The 27891-nt window shown below is 39.8% G+C and overlaps 1 protein-coding gene across 6 annotated transcripts in view; it reads left to right on the forward strand.

Annotated features, from left to right (window-relative positions):
• LRCH1 (leucine rich repeats and calponin homology domain containing 1) overlaps positions 1-27891 on the forward strand; it is a 209249-nt gene that overhangs the window by 32920 nt on the left and 148438 nt on the right. The window contains exon 1 of one of the 6 annotated variants that reach the window (XM_063619096.1): positions 13795-14089. The exons of the other annotated variants lie outside the window; for them this stretch is intronic. Coding sequence (XP_063475166.1) covers positions 14056-14089 — 34 coding nt within the window. The 5' untranslated portion in view covers positions 13795-14055. Of the gene's footprint in view, positions 1-13794; positions 14090-27891 lie in introns of those variants that run through there. 6 annotated transcript variants of the gene reach the window in all.

A 27891-nucleotide genomic window follows, 5' to 3' on the forward strand; every position in this document is an offset into this window, starting at 1 on the left:
TTTCATTCTTTAGATTACATCTCTCGATCTTTTTGGATGTAACTGGATTTGCTGGAGTTAAGAATGAACGTTATCATTTCCCCTGCCCACCACCGCCTTCCTCGACTATTGATATAATAAATGTAATTACAGTACTAAGAAATCCTTTCCAGCTGAAGGAACAAACCACAAAGTCTGTGCTTTAAATCTTTGTAATTTTTTTTTTCCTTTTAAAATCTAAGCCATATATTCAGATTTGGGCGTGCTTTTTGCAGGTGTCTATTTTTAGAGCTTTCCCTGTTTTGTAATTTCCCAGTTCTCAGTCATGAGTATTGGGGAAAAATGCACATTAAAATTGGTTTTTACTTTTGTTTTATTTTAAAATTTGTTTTGAGTTTTATAATCTTGAAAGCCTCATGAATTCTTTTCACAGCTTCCAGCCCCAGGAACATGGCAATGGAACATGTTTATTGCCAGTCTAGCATCTAGAAAAAGCTAACTCCTGGATGACACAAAGTAAATGATCGTAAAAAGAAAGAGAGAGAGGAAGAAAGGATGACAGGCAGGGGAAAGATGAGTGGGTCTGACCACAGAGGTGGTGCATTTTACTGAATTTAGCATGATAGTTGTTTCCCAGGAAGGTCTCACAGAGGGCCACGTGTAGGGTCAGAGGTTGCCTGTCACATGTGGTTGGCAGCCAAAAATAGCCATAACAAGGCTGAGGGGAGCATGATTCATTTTTTCATTCAGTTAGGTTTTTGTTTTTGTTTTTTGAGACAGGGTCTTCCTCTGTCACTCAGGCTGGAGTGCAGAGGTGCAATCTTAGCTCACCGCAGCTTCCACTTCCCCAGGCTCAAGGGATCCTCCCACCTCAGCCTCCCGAATAGCTGGGACTATAGGCACATGCCACCAACACCCAACTGATTGTCGTATTTTTAGTAGAGATGGGGTTTCGCCGTGTTGCCCAGGCTGGTCTCAAACTCCTGAACTCAAAGCAATCCGCTGGCCTCAGCTTCTCAATGTGCTGGGATTACAGGCGTGAGCCACCATGCCCAGCTTCAGTTAATGTTTATTGAGTTCCCTCCCTGGGTTAAGGAATGATACTGTAGCTTTAACAGTGAGGGGTAGGGGCCAGGATCAGGTCCTGGGATGTGTGGCTGTATTTTTCTGGCATGAGCAGCTTTCTCTGGCATTGGTTCTTTCCAAGCAGGAAAGTTTATTAGAATTTTGCACAGATGCGATTCATTTCACCCAGGATTTTGTCTTAGTTTTAGCAGCAGAGACAGTGAATCTCACTGGGTCTTAATCAGGAAAAGGAGTTGGCCGTTAAATGACCTCAGGAGTGGCTTCTGGCTTAGACCCTGGAGATGCTGTGTGGTTTGCTAAGGATCAACTAGCTCATGACAAATACTAGAAGAGACTTAATAAATCTGGACCTTTCTTTACCAATCCAAGTTGCTTGAGTTGTAAATGATCTAAAAATAGCACCCTACCAACACTAGTTGTTCAGGGTGAAATCTCTTATTTCCATTAGCCCTGATTCTAGAGAAGAGTGGAGAGATGGCCTTAGGTGCCCTCTTTGTCTTTGACTGTATATGTGGCACACTTTCTTCAGCCAGTGGAATGGCATACGTTGTATGCCATCTGCAAGAGCCTGATAAGTTGCATTACAAATAGAGTGTGCAAACAATAGTACTGATGAAGTGACAAATGCTGAGGCCTGGGAACTGATTTTTGGCACTGACAAATTAAGGTAGATTAGACAGCCTTTCAGGACACTTTCGATAAAGCTACGTGTATGTGAAAGAAGAAAGTATCAGAAAAAACTTAACAGAGTTTCTTAGTAAGAGTACTCATAGTAAGAGTACTGGAACATAATTGTGGATGCCTAAGGGGAAGTGTTTGAGTCAGGAAAATTTCGGTTGTCCTGAATTGATGAACGAGTCTCTTTTTGGTATATGCTTCTTTTAACAGTCATGGTTAGTTAGGACTTAGAGACAAATTACAGAGTAGCTTATTGTTTTTTCTGTTGTTTTATAATAAACTTTTGGAGATGAACTTCATTAAATGCCCCTGGTCTGGTTTTGTTGGTGAAAAGCTGAAATAAATCTATTGTTGTTAACATCTGTGGTGATGTAGACTTGAAATTATAATCTTAGCATGGCTTAGAGGAGCTGTGAGAAACAGTGAAAATTCATATATCACTTATTATACACAGTGTATGAAATTAATAATCTCTGCATCCTCCTCCCAATTGCTGAAATTATTCTTAACGGTTTCCATTTCATTGTGGTACCATAGAGTATGTAAGGGATGCTGGGGCTAAGACTATTAGCATTATGGGAATATTTAAATATAATTTAATATGAGAAAAATCAGAGGAATGTGCAAACTCTAGGCTGTATTTCTCCCTAATGGGTAAATCCAGTCATATATCTCCGACAGAATTATAAAAACACCGAGTTATTTGATCTTTCCTGACTGACTTATCTTGGAGTCATTTATATTTACAACATGCTGTGCACCAAAGCATGAAAAGCAGAAGCATACAGTTTCCCTCTCATCTGAAGTCATAAAATATTTTCTATTTACATAGTCAATCTGGGATAGATTATAGTAGAAAACCCTTACAAATCTGAGATACTGAAAGTGGTAGCTGTTTTCAGAGACAAATAAGTAACCTATTAGCCTGATTAGATGTCTTTGCTACTCACATGATAAATAAGGCATAACTTTGCTTGTTTACTCTTTTAAATTTCCATATAGATGTACTTACTTTCTTTTTATATGTTTAAGGTCTTAGTAGCATTTCATCCCTTCCTCCAGCTTTTTATTGTATAAAATGTTAAACGTGGAAAAATTGAAGAATTTATGTAGCACATCTGTATATCTACTACCTAAATTAATTAATTAACATGGTGCTGTATTGCGTTTCTCTCTTTTTTTTTTTTTTTGAGACAGTCATCTCGCTCTGTCACCCAGTCTGCAATGCAGTGGCGTCGTCTCAGTTCACTGCAACCCCTGCCTCTTGGGTTCAAGTGATTCTCCTGCCTTAGCCTCCCGAGTAGCTGGGATTACAGGCGCCCGCCACCACATCCAGCTAATTTTTTTGTATATTTAGTAAGGACGGGGTTTTGCCACGTTGGCTAGGCTGGTCTTGAACTCCTGATCTCAGGTGATCTGCCTACCTTGGCCTCCCAAAGTGTTGGGATTATAGATGTGAGCCACTGTGCCTGGCCTGCATTTGCTTTCTCTATTTGTGTGTGTATATGTGTGTGTGAAGGTATGTGGATGTGTGTATATATATATATATATATATATGTTTTTTGCTGAACAGTTTGAGGTTAATTGGGGTAAGCAGATGTCATGATGCTTACCCTCTCTCTATTTTTTTTTTTTTTTAAGGCAGGGTCTCACTATGTCACCCAGGCTGGGGGGCAGTGGTGCGATCATAGCTCACTGCAGCCTCGAACTTCTGGGCTCAACTAATCCTCCCACCTCAGCCTCCCAAGTAGCTGGAACTACAGGCACATGCCACCACACCTGGCTAATTTTAATTTTATTTTTATAGAGACAGATCTTACCATGTTGCCCAGGCTGGTCTCAGACTCAAGTGATCCTCCTGCCTCAGCCTCCTAAGTATTCAGATTATAGGCATGAGCCACTGTTCCTGGCCTAAGTTCTTGAGCATCTATTTCCTAATAATAAGGGCATTCTCCTACATAAAGACACTAACATTTCAAAATATGAAAAATGAACAATAATTTTCTCATTATATCTGGTATCCAGTCCATATTTAAATTTATCTAGTTGTCTCCAAATTGTCTTTTGTGGTGATTTATTTTTTTTTCCTAAATTCAGATACACAGTGCTCATGCATTGCAATTCATATTATAGTCCTAAACTCTTTTATGTTTAATCTAGCATCTAGAACAGTTCACTCACTTTTTTTTTTTTTTTTTTGAGATGGCATTTTGCTCTTGTCACCCAGGCCGGAGGGCAATGGTGCTATATCGGCTCACTGCAACCTCCACCTCCCAGGTTCAAGTGATTCTCCTGTCTCAGCCTTCTGAGTAGCTGGGATTACTTGCCACCAACATGCCAGGCTAATTTTTGTATTTTTAGTAGAGACAGGGTTTTACCATGTTGGTTAGGCTGGTCTCGAACTCCTGACCTCAGGTGATCCGCTGGCCTTGGCCTCCCAAAGTGCTGGGATTACAAGTGTAAGCCACTGTGCCTGGGATTTTTTTTTTTTGACATTGACTTTAGAAAGAGACCAGGCCACTTGCCTTGGAGGACATCCCACATGGAGGATGTGTCTGATTGTTTCCTGTTGAGGCCGTTCAGTTTCTCTCATTCATGATTTCCTGTAAACTGGAAGTTAGGCCAGAAGTTTGGAGTTTATTAGTTCAATTAATCTTTTCTGGGAAGATGAGGTAGAGGAGATTAAGAAAAAGTCAATGTCATCTTCGCAGAGTGATTTTTCTTAAAACCCGGGCCTCTGTGATATTGAGAAAGTCACAATATTGGAAGGTGACATTTGTCAACTTCTGATTCGAGTCTCTTCCTTATTTTAAAAGACATGAACTAAAAGTTGACTGGGTTTCCTGTCTTCCCCCTTCACCCCATCTCTTTCTATCTTCTCTTTGTTCTTCCATGGCCATGAGTATGTGCCACTAATAGGACATTTTCTTACAATGTGGCAATTTCCTTGTATACGTTTATGTCTAGCCCACCATTCTGTGAGCTGCTGACAGCAGGGAGGTGCTGCTTTTTTTGTGATTTCTTGAAACCCAATATAATTCAGTGTTATCACAGGCCAATTTATTAACATTTAAAACTCTCTTCTTGGCCAGGCGTGGTGGCTCACACCTGTAATCTCAGCCCTTTAGGAGGCTAAGGCAGGAGGATCACTTGAGCCCAGGAGTTTGAGACTGCAGCGAGCCATGATTGCAGCACTACACTCCGGCCTGGATAACAGAGCAAGACCCTATCTCAAAAATAAAATAAAATAAAAAATAAATAAAAGTCTCATCTTAAATTTGATGGGGAAAGGAATTTTCTGGATCCACAACTGAATTGTCTATGCTTGGCAGGCAGATGTTTTCTCAAATGGTGAATGGATTCACCTTCTCTCTCTTGCCTAGTTTAGCTACTTTCACTCCCTTCTAGTCTTCATATATTGCCAAGTGAAGTGAGAAGATAGCTCTGTATATCAGTGACTGTCCTTTTCTTTTATCTTTTGGATTTCTCTTTTAGGAGCTGTGATGTGTCTTCTCTGAACTTTATTTTTCATTGCTTATGGCTTTTTTTTTCCCCATAAGTGCTCTGCGAGCTATACACCTGTGGAAATATAGGGACTCTCCTTCATTTTCAAAGAGCTCAGAATATCGGTTAGGCAAAGTCCCTTCCTGCCTGGACATTCAGATTGGCCCTATGGACTTAAATTGTCAAGCAAGTATACTTTTTTGTGTGCCCTGCAACTTGGCCTAAACTTTGCTATAAATGGCAAAGTTACTGAATTGCCTTGGCTCCATACCAAATGCTGGAAATAATTTTAGGATATGAAAACACATCTTTCATATGAAAGTATTTCTTTTAGGGTCCCTTGATAAGCATATATGTGTGTTACTCATTTTCCTAATGAATTAGTTCCTTTCTTCAATTGTAAGGATAAACCTTCATTAATATCTAACTTGTTGGAATGAAAATGATTCCAGTAACATTTTTATGACTTCAATGTGACTCCCTTATGAAAAGGCATAATGGAATGGCTACTTTAATCAAATTTGAAGAAAAAAGAAATATTATTCTGAATAAGCACTTCATAAATAGGAAAGGCAGTTTTCAGCATTTACTTTAGGTGTCATTTATTCAGTGAGAGCTTGAGGGTAACCCCCAGGTTCCTGCAGGCAATTAAGACGAAAGTCATGATTTTGGAGAGCTCTGGGTTTAGTAAAACCAAATTAGATTAGAGTTCTTAGACCAGGAAGGGGCCCTAGAAAACTATCAGATCAAGCCTCTTGCCTTTAGGCAAATAAGATACTAACCCCTGTTGACAGACAAGCATATTTGAAACCAATAATGGTGTTTTGAACAAAAGAAAAATAGGGGCTTGGAGCCTGGGTTTTCATCTTTTATTGCACTCTTCCTACTGTAATTATAGTTTTATTTTTCAATTCAATTCATTGGATCCGAGAGGAGCTCATGTATCGATTTGCAACCTAAGTATTAGCCATGGAGTCATTCTTGGACTTTGCCGTGGACTTGGGTGAAAAATGTTTCTGGTTTTCAAGGCTTCCCTGGTATCATATGGTATTGGAATCAAAAATAGAGTATTGTTTTAAAACTGTCCGAATAGGCAGAATTTCTCATCCAGCAACACATTCTGTAGCTCAAGTCCTCGTTTTTAACATAGCATTGCAGTGCTGAGCCCCTACCATCTTTCCATTGGAGGGAACAGTTGGGCAGCTTTTTAAAGTACAGCACCTCGTGGAGGACTCCATTAATGAGGAATCATGGTTTCCTGACTTTGGACTCATCATGTTCAAAACAGGAGTATTCCTGAGTCAGAGTCAGCCACAGCTTATAGGCAACAATTTTCAGGAGACAACATCCCAAGTTAACTGCTTATGGCCCCCCAAAATGTAAGGCTTGCGATAGTGCCCCAGTGAAATATGCCACTGTGGCATTCCCATCCTTTTAGTTCCTGTATTTCTCCTTTTCAGCCCATAATAGGCAACGGCAAGTAAGGGAACTAACAATTATATGAGCACTTCCTCTGTCCCACACATGGTGCTAAGTCCTTTACAGAAAGCAAGGTTTTCTCCACTGGTTCTCTATGGCCGTTATTAGAGAATGCTGGAGTCACTGATCTGGAAAAACCTGTTTAATTCCTTGGTCTCAATTTCATATCTGTCAAATGAGATTAAATTGGTAAAATATGTTAAGCACTTAAAAACTATGTTTTAGATGGTACTTAGTGTTACCCACTTCAGTTACATTTCTGCCAGCTCTATCATGCCTCATCACTCATTTGATCATGTCATCCTCTTCCCAGTCTCTGTTCTTTGAGCTGAAGAATGTTTGGTGATTCCTGGCTGCTTATGGGCAAAACTCCTTAGTGTGTTGTGTGATCTGGCCCCATCTTACCTCTTTAGACTGATAGATCCCTTCATTCTCGCATTGGTATTAAAAATCAATATAGACCATGATTTTGGGTTTATGGCTTCTGTAAGTTTGTGAGGTTTCTCTACATAAAATTCCCTTACCACCTGCTCTCCTATGTCCCTTCCCTCTACAGTCTCCACCTGTTCAAATCCACATGTCCCTTCAGGACACAGGTCCCATCCTCTGCCCCAATGTAGCCTTTCCTGCTTGCCTTTAAACTGGGAGTAAAAAATACAAAAATCGCCGGGTGCGATGGCTCAAGCCTGTAATCCCAGCACTTCGGGAGGCCGAGGCGGGCGGATCACGAGGTCAGGAGATCGAGACCACGGTGAAACCCCATCTCTACTAAAAAAAATACAAAAAAAAATTAGCCGGGCGTGGTGGCGGGTGCCTGTAGTCCCAGCTACTCGGAGAGGCTGAGGCAGGAGAATGGCGTGAACCCGGGAGGCGGAGCTTGCAGTGAGCTGAGATCGCGCCACTGCACTCCAGCCTGGGTGACAGAGCAAGACTCTGTCTCAAAAAAAATAAATAAATAAAAAATAAAAAAAAATAAACTGGGATTAATATCCTCCTTTGGATTACTAGCCCTGTATTTATAGCTCTTTTGAAACCCTATGGAAGTGTAGGCTTTGAATCATCAACAAGTATTAAGCAATGTTCAATACTTTCATTTACTCAATACTAAAGTTCATCAGTGTATTTTCAAACATTTTTCAACAAGACTTGAAATTAAAAAAAGTTTTTCCATAAGAGGTTTTTTCTTTCTTTCTTTCTTTTTTTTCTTTTTTGTCCATTTGAGATCTGAATCCTGAATTGACTAGACAAATTTGGTTTTTCTAGTCAGCGGTTAACTGGAACATGCCATTCTTCAAACATTTCTAGGAATCCCAATACCTAGTAGCTGATTCGGTCATGCTGGAGAATACAAAGGCAGTAATCAAAGAGCCTACACAGAGAGACACTGAATTTTAGAACCAGGATAAATCAAAGTGGCTTTAGTGAAACATCACCATGATCTGACATGATGTGAATAAACCACAATCTCAGATAGTGAGGATATGTTTTGAGTAAATTTGTTCTGTGGGTTGACGAGAGTGGCTGCCTAGTTAACTGTGGGCAGGTCTGTGAGTTTGCAGCATGCCCCTTCGTTCCAGCTGCTTGCTGATAGGCTGGCCCAGGTGGGATCCGTCCTTCTGATCGCCAGGTCCTTGTGAGGCTGGTGTTACCACTACATCCATTCCAGGGAGACTCCCAATCTCTGTCAGTTTCTTCTGCTCTTCTGAATTCTAAACTCATTCTGATCTGATTTCATTATTTGTCTGTGGTGGTAGCTTTGGTGAAGTTGGATCACAAATAATGATATAGAAGAAAAAATGAACTTTTTTTCTTCTTTCCTGTGTCCTTTTATCAGGTATCATTTCCTCTATAAAACTAATTTTAAGTTGATAGAGTCTTAGGTCTATAGCCACTGTTGAATGCACCTAATCAGGCCGTCTCCTTGAGCTAGAGAATGTTTGCATCTTAGGATAGATACCAGGTTCCCTGAGAGGTGGGTACCAGGTGCCTGGGAAGTTAAGTAACTTGCCAAGAACAGAGAGTAAGTATGGATCAAGTATTACATCTTCAAATGATACAGGATTTGGGATTACCCACTCCATTTATTTATATTGTCATGTAAATAATAATTAATAGTAAATAAATAATGGCTAACCCTCATATAGTATTTACTATGTGACAGGAACAAATTTAAGTGCTTTACATATTTGATTGACCCACTTAAATCTCACAACAGCCCTAGTGACTGTTATTATTCTCACCGAAGCACAGATAGGTTAAGTAACTTGCCCAAGAGCAGAAAGCCAGGGAGTGGCATTGTAGGCATTTAAGCCCAGGCAGTCTGAGTCCAGAAAACAAGTCAAGACATTTATTGTCTTTTCATTTCTTACCAATGTTCTTACTGTTTTGCGTGGATTCTTCTTTTAATCTCAGTGGAAAAAAAAAGAAAGTACATATTTAACAACTGAAGAAAATAAAGAGACTGTAGTAAATTTCCAAGCTAATAGCAAGTTATGTAAAAAATACTATTTGCTGATGAGGTTTGTAAGAACCTCGTAGAACCTTATAGAATAAGTGTGGAATACTTGTTTTCTGCTAAGGGCTGTTGACCCCAAGAAAATTCAATGAAGGGATCTTTGCAAAATAATAAATGATTTTTCTTTGTCTCTCTGCAGAAGCAAAGAGGCTTAGACCTCTAGCCACTGTTGAATGCACCAAATCAGGCCACCTCCTTGAGCTACACAGAATGTTTGCATTATAGGATAGGTGCCAAGTGCCCTGGAAGGTTGGTGGAGAGATGACTTCCAGCTGAGATTGTACAGTAGAATTTAATATTTAAAGTTTCTCAATTTGACGGGGCTGAATTAGTTCATATGAGTTCATAAGTAGGAACTGCTTTGCTTAATTTTGGTGAATAAAATATCCTGGCTGCAAAATACGAAAAAGAAAGTCACTCTCATTTTCAAGTGTATGGTTAGTGCTTTCCATAGAAAACATATGGCTAAATGTGTGTGTTTTTTTTTTTTTTTAATTTAGCTCTGAAATGTGAAGACTGTAATAAGATCTAGTAATAAGAGCAGAGTTTAGAAAAACCTGATTGACTCTAGTTTATGTAACTATACAGGCTATATAAGAAAGTCTCATAAATAGACTTCATCTAAAGAGTACGGCAGCTATAACCTTCTCTAACTTTCAGGCTCTGGGTTGTTCTCCTAGCTTCTTCTGAGTTTATAGTCTTTCTGTAATTATTAATACCATGATGATCATTCTGAGGTTTGCTTTTTGCCCTGGTCACTTTAGGTTTAGTTTTATTCCATTCCTGGTCATTTATAGTTTTGTTCTGTCATCTCCCCAGATCCCATCGAGAACCCTATTCTCCTGTGGCAGACTTGAATGAATGTAACCGCGGATTATGTGTTTTCTTTCTTTGGTGAACTTAGAGGATGCATAGGCCGGGTGCCAACTGTTAGAACAAACCATACCTTTCCTGATGGTGCTGCATGGCTAGCCTACCCTGACTATGCAGTAAGTGACTTCCTGCCACTGATGTGGCAGACCTGCTCTGCATCTCCACAGGGTTTCTGGGTTCTTTTCCAGGCTGTTTCCGTATTGCACACTCAGAATGGGTAGGAAAGCAGGCAGGGCACAGTTTTATATGTACGTCAGCATTTTCACTTGGTGATGGATATAAGCTAACTTTTGTAGCTCTCCTAGGTTTATTACTGACATCTGTTCCCCCCGAGCATATCCAGCTGGGGCTGAAGCCACAGCTGCACTTTAAACTTCCATCTACCTTTATGTTTTCAATGTAATTTTAGATTTCATTTGTTTTTAATTGTGAACTCAGAAGAGATGAGTTCCAGCTATGACTCAGTGTGAGTTCCTATGTCATAATTCTACATTTCTGGAGTGGTTGCACCTGACAGGAATAAACTCAAGGAAACAAAAAGAACAGGAAAGGCCTTAGGCACATACTGGTTGTTCTAGATGTGGAGTTCTGCTGGCAACTGCCACAGAGTGAAACTGGCCACATGAAATCCAAAGCATGGCCTCACATTGTTTTTTTTTTGAATATTTTATGTAAGACAGGGATGTTAAAGGTAGAGGAAATAATTAAGAATGGCAGCTATGTCTTTAAAATTAAACACATCGGTCATAACTTTAATGAAGGCTTAAAAGTGTTTTTAGTTTTAAACAGGCAAAAAGGCTTTTAAATACAAGTAACCAGTTTTGAGACTTTAAAAAGCAGAAGTTTTTCATACCAGTGCTTCCTATTTTAGTTTCAAAGGAAAGGAGGAGGAGCTGAGGTTTGGGTGGTTATCATGGACGAGGGAGTTGACATGATCAAAAGTGTTTTTTTCCCTGGGAACACATCTTGAGTGCTTATCTCTTCTAATAGATAAGAGTGTCAGGCTGGTGAATTTTGAATGTTTCCTGCAGCTCTGAAGAAACACTGTGGTCCTAATGAACGTCGAGGAAAGCTGGCATTGCAGCCCTAAATATTACCTGCTTCAAGGAGGCAGCATGTTTTGGTACAGTCTGATCATGACTATAAATCAAAGCATCTTTACTTCTCCAGGGAGATAAAAAAAATCCTGTATTACTTTATAAGGATCTTGTAGTTGCAGTATGTCTGTCAGATGTTTCCATTTTTATGATTTAAGACACTTGGTGCTGCTATGAATAGCAAATTGGAAAAATTGGGCATTTTTAAAATTTTGAATTTTATCTTAGCATAGATCTGGAAATGAAATAGAGACCTTGGAATAGAGACATCTTTGTTAGAATGTGAAAGAATGTCAGTGAATTCTAACTTGAAGCTACATTGAGATGACATGTTAAAGGCATGAATAGACAAAGGGGATGATTTATAGGAAGTGCCTTCTGGAGACTGTGGGAAATCCCATCGGGGTAGAGGAACAGCTTGTGATTGGATCAAAGTCACGCAAAGTTACGCAGGTGGTAGATGCTGGTAGTCAACATGGCTAGGTCCATGGCGATCGATCATTTGCCCAGCATTTTGCCTGCGAATTTGGGGGAGTGAAGAGGACATTTTCACCACCCCAGGAAGATGGTAACTAGTGCTCCATGTATATAGCTCAGAGCCCTTGAATTTTCAGTGTGACCTTTTAAAAGTTTCCCCCAGAAAGGTTTGAATAGACTTCCTATCTATTACTCTAAGTTTAGGTCTAAGAAAATTCCCAAATGGGTTAATACAGTTAATCCTCAATCTTTGAGAATTCTGTATCTGTGAAATTTGCCTACTTGCTAAAATTTATTTGTAAGCCCCAAATCCATCCTTGAGGGCTCCTTGTGGTCATTGGTGGATATGTACAGAGCAGCAAAAAAATTTGAGTAGCTCAGGGTACACGTACGCAGCGGAGGTTGAACAAGGTGACACTCTGCCCTCTTGCCTCAGTTCTCGTACTGTAAACAAGTGTCCTGGATGCAGACAATTCAGTGCCACGTCTTTTGCATTTTTGTGCTTTTTCTTGGTGATTTCACTGTTTAAAATGGCTCCCCAAATATAGGGCTAAAGAACTGTCCAGTGGGGTTTTTTTTTTTTTTTGATTTTTTTTTTTTTTTATTATACTTTAGGGTTTTAGGGTACATGTGCACAATGTGCAGATTTGTTACATATGTATCCATGTGCCATGTTGATTTCCTGCACCCATTAACTCGTCATTTAGCATTAGGTGTATCTCCTAATGCTGTCCCTCCCCCCTCCCCCCACCCCACAACAGTCCCCGGAGTGTGATGTTCCCCTTCCTGTGTCCATGGGTTCTCATTGTTCAATTCCCACCTATGAGTGAGAACATGCGGTGTTTGGTTTTTTGTCCTTGCGATAGTTTACTGAGAATGATGTTTTCCAGTTTCATCCATGTCCCTACAAAGGACACGAACTCATCATTTTTTATGGCTGCATTTTTAAGATGGAGTCTTACTCTTGTCGCCCAGGCTGGAGTGCAGTGGCTTGATCTTGGCTCACTGCAACTTCCGCCTCCCGGGTTCAAGCAATTCTCCTGCCTCAGCCTCTCAAGTAGCTGGGGTTACAGGCATGAGCCACCACGCCCGGCTAATTTTTGTATTTTTAGTAGAGACGGGGTTTCACCATGTCGGTTAGGCTGGCCTTGAACTTCTGACCTCAGGTGATCCACCGGCCGTGGCCTCCCAAAGTGCTGGGATTATAGGCGTGAACCACCGCGCCTGGCCCTGTCCAGTGTTTTTAAGTGCCAGAAGGCTGTGATGTGCCTTACAGGGAAAAATACATGTGTTAGCTAAACTTTCTTCAGGCATGGGCTCCAGTGCTGTTGGCTGTGAGTTTAGTGTCAATGAACCAACAACTTAGATCAAATAAGACATTTTTTTTTTTTAAACAGAAACACACATAAAATGAGGTTATAAGTTGGTTAATGAAAATTTTGTGACCAGAGGCTTGTAGGAACCTAACCCTGTGTTTCCCCTGGAAGCTAAGGAGTAGTATTTCCTATGGCAGTGTTCAAGGCAACTTCATAGACAGAACTACCATCATGCGTAACAAGGATCACTGTGTGGGCTGAGTGCGGTGGCTCACGCCTGTAACCCCAGCACTTTGGGAGGGCGAGGCAGGCAGATCACCTGAGGTAAGAGGTCGAGACTAGCCTGGCCAACATGATGAAACCCTGTCTCTACTAAAAATACAAAAATTAGCCGGGCATGGTGGCGGGCACCCAATAAAATGACAATAGAGTTTAAACTCCATGCTTTCTGAGGCATTTTCTGAGTAAATTGGCATACAGCGTACATACTCTTTCCTCCAGAAGTTCCAGAAACAACATTATTTCTTTATGTGCAAAATGGCCTCTTTTGAGCAGCCCTGGGGCAGTTTCGTCTGGCCCTCTTGCAGCCAGGGTGCCCCAGTTTAGTGTACAGTTGGTATAAAAATAGGCAACACAGGAACTTGCTTGTCTTGGGGGAAAAGACACTTGCAGATTTATAGAAACTTTCACATTTGTGTGCTTGATATTCTGCAGGTTCAAGAAAAAACAATTCAATTTCAAGATAACATTCTACAGGGTAAAAAAAATTTAATTTCAGTAAATTTAAGGGGAAAAGTTGTCCATCTTTCTATACTTTCTATAACTTTTTCTTTTGTAGTTTCACCACTAACAACAACAAAAAAAGAACACAAACAAAATAGCCTTGCTCTGGGTTTTGAGGAAATGGTTTTGCAAGGCTATTTGGTTAGACAATGAGTTAAAGAGTCAACTTCCGGGATGGGCTTTCGGTAAGGGAAATGCTTAGGCTGCTGCAAAGCCTGGATGCAACTTACACAGGATCCTTGAGAAGTTGTTCTCCTCATCCAGAACCATGGGCAACACTCTGTGGTATAAAAACCCCAAAGGTAAACACTGTCTGATATATATTTTTTATAATTGCAAAATACACATAAACTTACCATCTTGACTGTTCTTAAGTGTGCAGTTACATATTCACATTGTTGCACAGTCTCCAGAGCTCTTTTCATCTTGCAAAACTGAAACTCTGTACCATTAAATGACTCTTCATCTCCCTCTCTCCAGCTCAGCCCCTGGAAACCACCATTCTGTTTTCCATCTCTATGAATTTGACTACCCTAGGTACCTTATATAAATAGAAGCATAGAGTATTTGTCTTTTTAGTATTGGCTGATTTTACTTAGCATTATATAATGTCCTTAAGGTCCGTCCATATTGTAGCAGGTGTCAGAATTTCCTTCCTTCTTAAGGCTGATTAATATTTAATTGCATGTATACACCACATTTTGTTTATCCATTCTTCTGACAATGAACATTTGGGTTGCTTCCACCATTTCGCTATTGTGAATAATGCTGCCATGAACGTGGCTTTGCAAGTATCTCTTTGAGACTCTGCTTTCAATTTTTTTTTTTTTTTTTTTGTATACTCAGAAGTAGAATTGCTGGATCAGATGGTAACTTTATTTTTAATTTTTTTGAGGATCTGCCATAATGTTTTCCATGGTGATTCCACCATTTTACATTCCCACCCATAGTGCACAGGGGTTCCAGTTTCTCCACATCCTTGCCAACATTTGTTACTTTCATTTTTTTTGATAGCTGACTGATATTTATAACTAAATAATATTGTTGAAGAACTATTACAATGTCAAGAAATTTTGGCCATCAGTGATAGTCTTATGATTAAACTTAGTAGTATTTTATTATTAAACTTAGTAGCATTTATTAGTAGTAGTTTTATTTCAGAAATATTTGTATTTTCCATGTTTCTAGCCCCTCAATTATGTAGGTAGAAACAAATAATATAGAATCAATTTACCTTATGCTACCTTAGAACTGTGACCACAGCCTAGTAGGTGCTCAATTCATTTTTGTTAAATGAATGAATCAATGACCATGAAGACAGTTCAGGTTATTTGTTATGGAGATACGTAATGGGATTGGAAAAGATGTAGCGTAAATGTATTAGCCCTCTCCTGTGTTAACTCTTTAGCCCTTTCAAAACTAAAGGTATTTGGCCACGTGCAGTGGCTCATGCCACCCAGCTTAATTTTTGTATTTAAAAAATAGCTTTTTAAAATAGCTTACTTAAAAAATAGCTTTGTTGTATTAAAAAATAGCACCCAGCTAATTTTTGTATTTTTAGTAGAGACAGAGTTTCACCATGTTGGCCAGGCTGGTCTTGAACTCCTGGCCTCAGGTGATCCACCCGCCTCAGCCTCCCAAAGTGCTGGGATTACAGGCGTGAGCCACCACACCACACCTGGCCAGGCTTTTTAGCATAGTAACATAAACATTTTTATTCTCACAATGTCTTTATGGTTTGGGAATGGTGGCTTCCTGTCATTCAGAATCTGGTGTTATTTGTTTTTTTGGTGTGTGCCTTGCAGACACCTGCACTTGAAATCTTTCAGGTGTTTTGTAGTCGTTTTCTCAGATGGTTGGATTATTTCAAGCCAAGAATAACAGAGTTAGGGTCAAGATTGTGAACTGTACGGTCAGTCCTTCTAAGGAAGTATTTATTTTTATTCATTTTTGTTTGCCTTTCCTTGGGTCATGGTCCTAATTGCTGTTCCCTTTGGCTGCAGTTATTCAAAACTGAATTTACTACTGAGCCTAAGACAGTGTTTTTCAAACTTTTAAAATTATGACACCCAGTAAGAAATATGTTTTACAGTTTTTTTACATCCTGACCAGTTTTACACACACACACACACACACACACACACAGAGAACCTGAAGTATTTGTTGCAAGTTGCAGATGTTCACAGTTACTGCTAAGGATATGTGTTTCCATTTAATTTACATAAAATACTGTTCATTGAATTGATTTTATGACTCATTGTTTCATCATGCAGTTTAACAAATACTGAGCACTGGTGTCACAGAACTTTGTCGTTCATGCTCTTTAGCAACAGTCAGCTTTTCTGCTCATGACTGATGGCCTATTGCTGTGATTCTGTTAGCGCTTTAAAGCAATTTGATTGTCAAAGTCATGTTAGCTCTGGCTGTGTATTCAGTTATTCAGTTTTACCTTTACAGGCAGCTGCTCCTTGGGAAATGGGGCTTGCCGAGCAGGTTGAATGTTCCGTAGAATCAGATCTATACTTTGGGGAACTCAGCAGTATGGGAATCACAAGCCAAACCACCCTATCCGTTAAAAGGCTCAGGCCCACTGGTCTCCATTGTCAGTTAGACTAGCACAATATCACCTACCTCATGGATGCTTTGAGGGCAGGGCCGGTTTTGTTTTTCTTTTTATTCCTCAGAGCCCACAGCATGATGCCTTGTGTGGAGAATATGCATCAGCCTTGGCTCTGGTCCTCTCTTCACTGTCCCTCTTCTTCTCCCTACAGAAAACAGCAAAGCATATATAGAAAGAGATGTGCAGACTGTGTGGAATGACCTGAGGGGTAACTTGCTTAGAAGGTAGAGACTGTTGTGTGTAAAAACTTATGTTTGAGGCAAATTGCAGGAAAAAGTTCTTTAAATGAAGGAAAGATAAGATTATACGTTTTTTAAAAAGTTGTCTTAATGAATAGAGGAGAATGACTAGTCATTATGTCATAGATCGTAAGTACATAGGTGCTTTTAAAGGTTGAATGACTGGTCCCTTGAGGTTAGTTCAATGTCCTCTTGTAATCTGAATTTTTTCATCAAATTCTTTTAAATCCAGATGGGGCTCAGCTCCCTCTGAAGTATCACAAAATCCTAAATGAATTAGGTTAATAAGACTAATTATATTTCCATAGCAATGTTTAAGTGGCCTGCGCCCAATCACCTTCCAAGCCCTGCTCTGTGGGTTTCTTTTTACCCAGTCATGATCATGTAGGACCAGGCTGTTTTTTGTAGGGGGTTATGGCGTTGCAATGCCTGGGGTGTTAGGAATATAGGCTGGGCTTGTATCATAGTACCCACGCCGCTGCCTAACTCTTGATAACCAGTGACTGAGTTGGACTTTGTAGCTGCTTTCTCTTTATTAGGAGAAAAGAGCTTGTTTAATAAACCTGAGAATTAATAGCCTATGTTCTGTAGTTGGATTTGTAACCTGAACGTTTTTATGTCTACTGACTTGCAACGTTGTCATTTAAAGATCATAGATCCAGCTATGGTTTAAAGGTGACTTCCAGGACATGGATTTGAAAGATCAGAATTTGAATCTCATCTCTTTCCATTCTAGCCTGGTAACCTTGAGGAAACCACTTAACTTCTCTAAGCCTCAAAGGTGTCAAGTAGATTAAATGCAACTATGTATAGCTGACCCTGAGGAATTTTTGGTTCCGCTTGAATAGAGCTTGGATTTTTGGACATTAGAAGGATCTTTGAAGATGATGTAGCTTCATTGTGTAACTGAAGGCCAGAGAAATTTAAGTGAGTTTCCTGGAATAGTGTATGCCTCTGCTTCCTGTGTCATGATTACCACCCAGAATATGTGCTTAATCGGGGATGGGTAATCCATTCAGGGTGAAGAACATGGCTTTTGGGTCAGTCTGCAGTGGATTTAAATCAGCCCCCTGCTATTTACTGTGTCTGTAGTCTAGAAAAAGCTATTTAATTTCTTGCAGATTTAGCCTGTGAAATTAAATTGGGGATTTAAAAAAACTCATAGGGATGTGGTGAGGCTCGACTGAGATAAATTTATGCAAAGCTCTCAGCACAATGGCTAGTACCCAGAAAGTGCCCAACATTATTATTATTTCCTAATTGAAGGGCACTGATGCTTTAAAATAAAATGGAGGCTGGGTGCAGTGGCTCATGCCTATCATCCCTACACTTTGGGAGGCCGAGTTGGGTGGAACACTTGAGCCCAGGACTTTGAGACTAGATTGGGCAACATGGTAAAACTCCATCTCTATAAAAAATACACAAATTAGCTGACTGCGGTGGTGTATGCCTGTAGTCCCAGCTACTGAAGAGGCTGAGGTGGGAGGATGGATTGAGTCCCGGAGATCAGTGCTGCAGTGAGCCGTGATTTTGCCACTGTGCTCCAGCCTGAGCAACAGAGCAAGACCCGGTCAATACATACATATATACATACATACATACATACATACATACATGTAAATAAACAAATAACTCATTTCTTGTCAAATAAATGGTTGTATCTTTATAATAAGATATCTGCATCCTGTGACTTCATCCTGTAAATAATTTTGTGCCTCTTGCGGTTTCTATGACCTAGGGAGGAGAAGGCTAATTCTTCTTCATTGTATGCATGGAGCAGAGATACAGAGAGCCTCTAATTTGTTTCTTCTTGGCGTGGCCCTGTGTTCTGAGCATGGGTGTGTCTGATCCCTGGGGAGAGCAGAGCCACACTGTGGATCTGAGGTGCTGGGAAACCATCCAGTTTCCTCCTCCTGACCCTGACTCAAGTCTTCCCTGAAATCTCTGTCAGCCCCATTCTCTTTCTGCCAGCCACCCTCCTTACATAACCCAAATGGGTTGTTTCCAAAGCTAGTGTCGCTGAGGTGTTCTGTGTACAACAGAAAAGAATCTGGGGAGGATTCCTATGTGTCACTAAAGCCAGTAATTAAGTGGACAACTGGGGGAGCTAACACTGAATGCACCAATAAATTTCAAGACTTCGACTACCCTAGGTAACTGAGTCAATAGTATTAGAAACCATTTTAAGCATTGGTAGTTTTACACATGCTGTTTAAAAACAATTTTAAATTTACCTTCACTTTTCTAATTGGATACTTTACTATTCAGAGTACTATGAGATGAGGGTCTTGCTTTGGAGTGCAGGGGACTGATCTTGGCTTACTGCAGCCTCAATCTCCTGGGCTCAAGCTATCCTCCCACCTCAGCCTCCTGAGTAGCTGAGACTATAGGCTTGTGCCACCATACCTGGCTAATTTTTTATTTTTTGTAGAGATGGGGTCTCACTATGTTGCCTAGGCTGGTCTTGAACTCCTGGCCTCAAGCAGTCTTCCTGCCTTGGCCTTCTAAAGTGTTGGCATTACAGGTGTGAGCCACCATGTTTGGCCAAACTTCTTTTGAAATTAGCTTGTTGATTCTTCCTCACCTCCCAGTTGTTTTTGTGCCAGAATTTATTTTTCTGTTTGTATTATAGAATAGTTTGGAGGAGTACTGAAAGAATTAGGGGGTAGAGTTGCCAGATGTAGCAAATAAAAATATAAGACACCCAGTTAAATGTGAATTTCATATAAATAATTACTTTTTTTTTTTTGCTATACATATGTCTCATGCAATATTTGAGACATACTTATACTAAAAGATTGTTAATTATCTGAAATTCAGATCTAACTGGGCATCCTGTATTTTATCTCGCAACCCTGACTGGGGTGGGGATGGTGAGGAGGGCCTTGGATGTGGCCAGAGGAGAGGTGTCAGAGCCTCAGGTGTCTTCTTGTGGGTGACAGAGGTGGCTGCAGCACAGTAGCCTTGCTCCCTGGGTCTGGGGCCTGTGCCTTCTCCCTGTAGTCACTTAGAATAGGACAATGGGGGTGGCTTAAGGCAGTGGAATAAATTAATTCTGAAGGAACACACTGGGCCAGAGTCCTAGAACAGTTTACTTAATGATAGGGTTATTTTAATTTTCAACTGTTTGCCTTTCTTCCTTATGATACGGAATAAACATGAAATTGTATCTGGAGCGGAGCAGGCAGAACTTACGTCTTGTTGGTCTTGTTCTGCCCTCAGCCTCTGATGTTCTACAAGGTTTATCCTTTTGTTTCTTTTTTCATTATCCAAGGAATGAGATATGCCAGAAGAATTTGACAGGTATTTATGAAATGCTTTGAACTAGGTGAGCTTAGAGCATAAGTAATTTTAGTTCATTTATCTCATCACAACACTATCTACAGAGTTTTAACCCTTATCGTAAGGAACAGACCATGTTGATACTGACTTTATCAACATAACGACACACATGCTCTTCTATTCCTAATGCTTTGGTGAGAGAAACTGGGGCATCGGAGAATGTTCTCAGCCATATTTTTGATATGGCCTAAGGTATAATGAACAAAAGCTTAGATAGATGAGAAAAATCCATCTGATTGATGCCTGGCTAATTGACAGCCAATTATGTCATGGCGCTAGTTCTTCAAGAAATTGACCCATTAATCCCTTTGTGTGGAGAGGCCAGCCAGCAGGCATCTGCTTTCTTAGCATGCAGCAGTACTGAAAAGTTTATTGAAATAATCATCACCTGTCCTTTCCAAATCTTAATTCTTCTGAGTTTAAACATGTTTTCTCTAAGGAAAGTTGGATTGACATGAAATCACACATGTCTGGAATTATCTCTGAGTCCTTTATAAACAGACCAAGACTTGGAAGGGCACACCTTAGGTTACAGAGTGTTTTCCTGGGCTGGGCTCCAAAGCTTCCTGACTATTGAACAATAATGTGTTCTTTCCATGCTACTTTATATATTTATTTTACAGAAGCCTTGTGCCTTTTATCCGTTCATATCCACTTTGAAAACTTACTTGTGGCCTGCCAGAGCAGAGGTACAAAAAATTCTGGATTATCTTCTGTTTAGAGGCCCCACACAATACAGTATATGTGCTGAAGATGAGGGTACTCCTCCTCCTCCTCCTCCTCCTCCTCCTCCTCCTTCCCCTTCCTCCACCTCATTTTCCTTCTTCTTTTTTAAAAATAATCATAAACATGTGTTTTCTTCTCATGTGCTTGTAAATATTTTTGTTGGGGATTCTTGACTGGGATTTCAGAACATCCTGATAGGGAGAAGTTGGGTATTTCTTCATGAGATAAATTCCTTAAGGAGAGATTTGAATAGTTTTGACCTTTGAGTTTTCTTTTCTCTTTCAGTTTTCTTTCTAAAAAATGTTACATTTCTCGGTTATGAGGTAAAAACAAACCTATAATTTGTGATAATGGGTGAAATATGTGATCAGAATTCACATTCTAGGTTTAATAATGACAGATGACTTATGAAAGATAAGATGTCAGAGCTGGAAGGTATCTTAGATATTGTTGGGTTCAATATTCTTTTCTCATTAGAGGAAATGGAGACTCAGAGACATGAAGTGACTTCTCCAAGTTCACACAGTAAGTGAGTGATGAAGCTGGGAGTGGGACCTGTTTTGCCTGACTCCAGAACACAGCTTTCCCCAACTATTGAGGAAAAGCACTCAGGACGATTTAACATTTCAAGTCATTGAAATATCCTTTAAATGCTCAAACTCTAATTCTAACCTGTGAGTGTGTGTGTGTGTGTGTGTGTGTGTGTGTGTGTATGTATGAGTCGTTCTAAAGTACTTAACCTTCTGAAATCTTATTTTGACCATATAGAATACAGTTTGACCTTTTCTCAATCTCATCATTATCAACACTGTTTTGTGAACATGGGTCATTGTGGTTTTAATTCGTGGGTGCCCTTGGGCTATTCCGAGTCTACAGGACTTGCCCTTAGTTACATTAACACTCCCGCATGACAAAACTCATGAGTGCATGGGGAACTTTTTGATATCCTTCCTCATTGTTGGTTGTCACTTTTTGCTACTTTCAGAGGTGATATTTATAGCATTTCCCCCCTTCTGTGTTGTTCCTACCCACAGGATTTTAACTTGTAGAGATGACTGAATGATGACACAGAGGGGACAAGGCCATTGAAATAAGTTTTGTTTTGTTTTGTTTTTTGGGACAGGGTCTCACTCTGTCACCCATGCTGGAGTACAGTGGCACAATCTCAGCTCACTGTAGCCTTTGTCTCCCAGGTTCAAGCTATTCTCCCGCCTCAGCCTCCTGAGTAGTTGGAATTACAGGCATGGGCCACTACGCTCGGCCCATTTTTGTATTTTTAGTAGAGATAGGGTTTCACCATGTTGGCCAGGCTGGTCTCGAACTCCTGACCTCAAGTGATCCTCCTGCCTTGACAGGTGTGCTAGGATTACAGGTGTGAGCCACAGCACCTGGCAGAAAGAAATTTTTTTTTATTACTCACATTTCCTAAGAGAAGAGGGCATTCCATGCCACTCGGGGCCAGGAGGAGAAACACCTATTTGGGTGAAGAGGAAGAGATGGGAGTCAGGGGAAAGCCGAGGCCAGAGCCTTTACTGGGTTTCTATGGAAAAAGCAAGGCAGACTGGAGGAATCAGCCTGGGGTTGGCTAGGCGCTGGGATGGTGTTTAGTTGTCAGTTCCTGGCTCTGAGAGATTTAGGGCAGGGGAAATGTGGGCTGGGTAACTGAGAGTTAGATAAGGAGGTGGCTCAGCTAGATCACAGAGGAGATGGAAACTACTTGGCTGTTAACTTGCCCTGTAATTGGTGGATACCAAATAGCCAAATACAGATTCGGAGAAAATGCAGGACACCTTTCCAGGCTTTTGTGGTGAACCAAAAAACCACTTACACAAACCTGCTGGAAGGGGTCTCTTTTGTGAGTACTGTCAAAGAGAGATATCTAGAAGAGACCTTTTTTGTGAGTGGTGAGGTTTAGGCTGAATTTTTATTTTATTTTGGTACTTTTCTGTAATTTGGGATTATTAAAAACAAAGACTAGACCTTTTTATAGATAGAAACAAGGCTCTTTTATTTGGAAATACCATGTGCATAAGTGATGAATAAATAGAGTGAGTGAGGACCTTCTGGCCCTCATGATTCATTGTTCTTCTCCTTCTCCTTTTTCTCCTTCTCCTTCTCTTTCTCCCCTTCCTCCTCTTCCTTCTTCTTTATTTTTAATATGAGACAGAGTCTTGATCTGTTAAACACTTGTATTAGTTTCATTGAAAGTATAATATAAAATCTGAGGACCTCAGACATCTTAGGAGGATGATTGTCATTTATTGTCTATTAACCAGGTGAGCAACTTCCTGGCCAGTGAGGGGTGGGACAGGGAAGGGTGGAGACGCAAAGGCACAGTTCCCTTTGTAATGGAGAACTTCAGCTCCTTGGAAGGATCTGCAACACTTAGTGGGGTTGTTCGTCTCTCATATAGTTAATAATTACTGATTCATATGAAGCAGAACTGAGGGCAGGGAGGGATGTGGGAAGGCCGCAGGAGATAAGAGTTTGTAGCCGGAGTTTACCGGTGATGAATCACCTTCTGATCAAAGCAGGAGGCTGGGAGCTGTGGAGGATGCACCTTGACCCTAGGGTGTGACCCAGGAAGTCGGGAATTTGTAAAGGGCATCATAGGTCACAGATGCCTTTCCAAAGTTACCAGAACTTGGGGTCCAATGGACATTTATTTCTCTTAGTCCAGGTTCAGGTTTGATTCCCAATCCCTTGCATTCACACGAGTCACAGGGCAGAAAAGTGCAGACATGTTCTTGTGTGACCTCCAGATGTGGTGCAGAGACGGAAGATGGTACTTTCATCATTAGAGCTGATTTGCTTTGGAATTAAAGAGAGACGCACTGTGTTTCTGTGGCCCATCATAGTTTCCACTGACGGTGCCATGTGTCATTTGGGGTAGCATTGACTTGTATTTCCACTCAGTGTGAGGAAAAGACCATAAGACAGAATTGGACTAATTTCTGGAAAAAAGAAGTAAATGCTTAGTAGAGTGTCATATGGTCTTTTAATAACAAGTATTTGATAAACATGCTTTTATTATCCATCCTTCTGCAGGAAAAGAAACCAAGTTAATCTTACTGAGTTTACAGATTGGAGGGTTTTTAGTATAACCTGTGCCTTTTTCCTTCACCCCGTTTCCTCTTTTACTGCTACAGTAAAGAGGGTGAAATTTAGTTGCAAAAGGATACCATTAAAATTTAGTTACTTTTGCTCGTCTATGGCTAAAAGAGTTAATAATGTGTACTTTTTAACTTGGACTGATTTTGGTATAATGCAGTGGGTTTCTAAAAATAGATTTATTTTTCATGTAATTGACAATTAACTCCATAAGTTCCTTTACAGAAATTTAAGTTTCTCTAGAAATTACTGCAGTACACACTGCATACATTCTCCTTAAAGAAAATTGACAGAACAAAATTTCATCCTCTGTTAGAAACTTGCTTTTCCCTCACTTGCTCATCTCATGAGGGGAAGCATGTATTATATCATGTAATTGACCTCCCGAGCTGTATGGCACCCTTGAGTGAACTAGGTACAAGCAGCCTCCGCCCAGGCATTTTCTTAATGTCCACAAAGGCTCACTGACTTCAAGTTAGCCATTTGTGTCCTTTAACTTGTTGCCGCAATTTAAAACCAGGTGAGCATTTTCTGCACAGAGTGGTCATAAGCAGTGTCTCTTCTGCTGTGCTCGGCCTCTTTGTCACCTGTTCCATATTTGGGCGTGAAGCACTAGGTCCATATGCCTTCACCATTTTGCAATGTTGTTCTGGGACAGAGTTATAGGGTTTTTGCTTTGAACAAAGCATCTGCATTCCTCATTCTTAGGGAGTGACAGTTCCATTGCCAAGATGTGGGTATCAGTTTTCTTCAAGCTTGTGTACCACTCATACCCACTGCTGTTCAGTTGCATAATCTGTAAGATTGAAAACTACATTTTGATAATGCTGGCAACGAAGGTACAAGGAAATAAATTGTCTGTTTTTATAAACACGTAGCTACTGATTTTTTTTTTGAAGGTGAAAGCTTTATTTAAGGAAGGTCTCATAGAGAGTTTTACAATTCTAGAATGAAAAAAGGTCTTAAATTTATTAACCAAATAGCAAACTAATTCATTCAACCAAAAGACTTATTAAACACTCCCTGAGTAAAGGTGTGTGTGTTAGGAAATGTGCTTACTGGGTGAACACAACAGAGGTGTCCCCCGCCTGATGATACCCACAGTCCACAGTCTAGGGAGTGACAGGCAATAATTAAGTAATTTGTAAAAATTTATAGCTGTAAACTAAAGCAAACTATGGGAAGTCCATGAAAGAGAGGTTAAAGCCTATGGGGGCGGGTGGGGGGAACCAGATGGAGCCTGGGCTCAGGGGCTGCCAGACACACACAGCTGCCTAAGGGCGGGAAGGGGCCCCACTGGAAACCTTAAACAAGTGTCTGTATAGAAGGAAGGCATGTGAATACAGAAGAAAAGGTTGAACTTTGTGAGTTGTGACATCCAAGGTGTCCAGGAACTAATTTCTCCACTTTCTTTTTCTCCTTTTTGTCATGGCCGGCGGTTGGGCCCTTGTACTGTTCATCAGCTTCACCATCAAAATCAAATGAAAAGAAAGAGAAGGGAATGGAATGCTCACTTTCTAGACCTTACTTTAAATTCTGTTGAAGATTTATTAATATTTGGGAGACAGTTTGAAATGATAATCCAAAAGATGTCTCCCCTTGAACATATGTAGAAGTTAATCATTTAGATTAACTTGCATTTAAACACGTAATTTTATGTGATTGTATACATTTTTTTGGCTCACTGTTTTGTGTTCAAAGGCAGATTTCCTAGGGTAGTGCTGATTTATTCTACTTCTTTTAGGCTGTATAATTCACCTTTTTTCTAATTTGGGGAAAATTATGGTCACTATAGTTATATATTTTTTATTTAAAAACTTGTAACATTTGATTAAGTTATCCACCCAAATCTTCCTGCTGAAAGATAATATCTTTTTTCCTATTTTTTTTTTATTTCAGTAGGTTTTTGGGGTATAGGTGTCCTCATAGCTTAGCTCCCACTTTAGAGTGAGAACATAGGATGTTTGGTTTTTCATTCCTGAGTTACTTCACTTAGAACGATGGTCTCCAGTTCCATCCAGGTTGCTGTGAATGCCATTATTTCATTCCTTTATTAATAATGAGTAGTATTCCATTATCTATCTATCTATCTATCTATCTATATCTATCTATATATATATTTCATTCCTTATTAATAATGAGTAGTATTCCATTATCTATCTATCTATCTATCTATCTATCTATCCATCTATCTATCTATCTATATCACAACTTCTTTATCCACTTGTTGGCTGATAGACATTTGTGCTGGTTCCACATTTATGCAGTTATGAATTGTGCACCTATAAACATGCGATAACACAGTATCTTTTCAGATATGTGTCCGTCTGACACGTTCTGTACCACCCACTATGCTGCAGGGCATTTAGGTAAGCAACATTTATAAGAATGACTGGAACTGGCTTAGGAAAAATGATACAGAATGTAATTTATCGGAATAATCACTGATCCTCTTAAGCAGGTATATTCAACAGGTGACTATGACTCTAAAATGTTATTTGGGAGGGAATTTGCAACCAAAGTTAGAAACAGCTGTAGAGGTGCTGGGATCTAGGGGCCTTAGATTTTTTCATCTCAGTTAATCACACCATGCTTTAGGAAGCTTTAGGATAAGATTCTGGTGCTAGTGTCCTCGGTTGGTTTTGCTTCTGAGAACCAACTTTGCAGTTGTCACATTATGAGATGGATCCCTCATGCAGATCCTCCAAGGGTCTTACTGAACAACATCGATTTATGCTAGTGAGGGTTCGCGGTTCTCAGCTTCCCGCATTGGAGTGAACATTATTTGGGCCTGAGCTGTGACAGCTTCCTTCTTCAGCTTCCTTCCTTGGGCTCTTCTGGTTGGGGTATGGACCACTTCTTCTGGAGAACAGCAGGGTGGTGTTCAAGCACCACTGCACTCTCCTAGTCTAGAGCTGAGCCACCCAATACTATAGCCAATAGCCATATTTGGCTCAGAAACACTTGAGAGATGGTAGTGTGACAGAATAATGGAATTGTAAATTGTATTTAGTTTTAATCAAAACTTTAAAATTGATACCCAGTATATATGATTGGAACAACTCGAATATGTGAGCTTACCTTTTCATCTCTAAAGTTTATGATAAAAGATTTCCAATAAAAATTTAATGTCCAAGTTGAGATATGCTGTGAGTGTAAAATACATGCTATATTTCAAAGACTTAGTATTTAAAAAGAATAATATAAAATAAGTAATTTTAAAATGTTATTTGTTGAGATGATAGTATTTTTGGTACACTGGGTTAAATAAAATGTATTATTAAAATAATGTTATCTTCTTAAAATTGTGACGACTGTAAAATTTGAAATTGCATAGGTGGCTTACGTAATGTTTCTGTTATTGGGCACTGCCCTAGAGCTAACTGAGGAAAAGATTATAGGGCACGATTTGCCATGGTTGTCAGTATGTGGCTTTCAGTACTAGGAGGTAAAGTAGGATACTCTTTCCATACTAAATACTAAATGTCACTATCATTAAAAAACAACATGGCAAGTCTTGCCCTTAAGGGGACCTCATTTTTTCCCCAGCAAAACAAAACCGACAGCCTGTTATATAGCTAAAAGGTAGATGAAAATACTTAAACAATATAAATGAACTTTATTGCTTGATAGGTGCAGCAAACCACCATGGCACACATTTACCTATGTAACAAACCTGCACATCCTGCACCTATATCCCAGAACTTAAAATTAAATATATGTAAAAAATAAACTTTATTAGTTATGCAATGAAATAAAACAGAGCAAGCAATACCTTTAGGTTCACTGAATTTTAAAGTTAACACCTTCAATACAAATGTATATATTTTGTATACACGGTTATGAAGGTATGAACCTATTAATGAGCAGAATAATTATGAATACTCGTTCCTCTTTTGTAGTTTTAAATATGTATAAGCAAGAAGTAACTTGACATGACATAATGTTGTGCTACCTTGCCTATTCTATCATGGGCTCCAAATGTAAATTCATAAGAAGAGCTCACAGCTTTGTTGAATCTCCTGCCTCTTTGGGGAGGTAGGCTCGTATGTCTCAATTTTGAAGC

This window comes from Symphalangus syndactylus, chromosome 15 (genome assembly GCF_028878055.3).
Source record: "Symphalangus syndactylus isolate Jambi chromosome 15, NHGRI_mSymSyn1-v2.1_pri, whole genome shotgun sequence".
NCBI lineage: Eukaryota > Metazoa > Chordata > Mammalia > Primates > Hylobatidae > Symphalangus > Symphalangus syndactylus.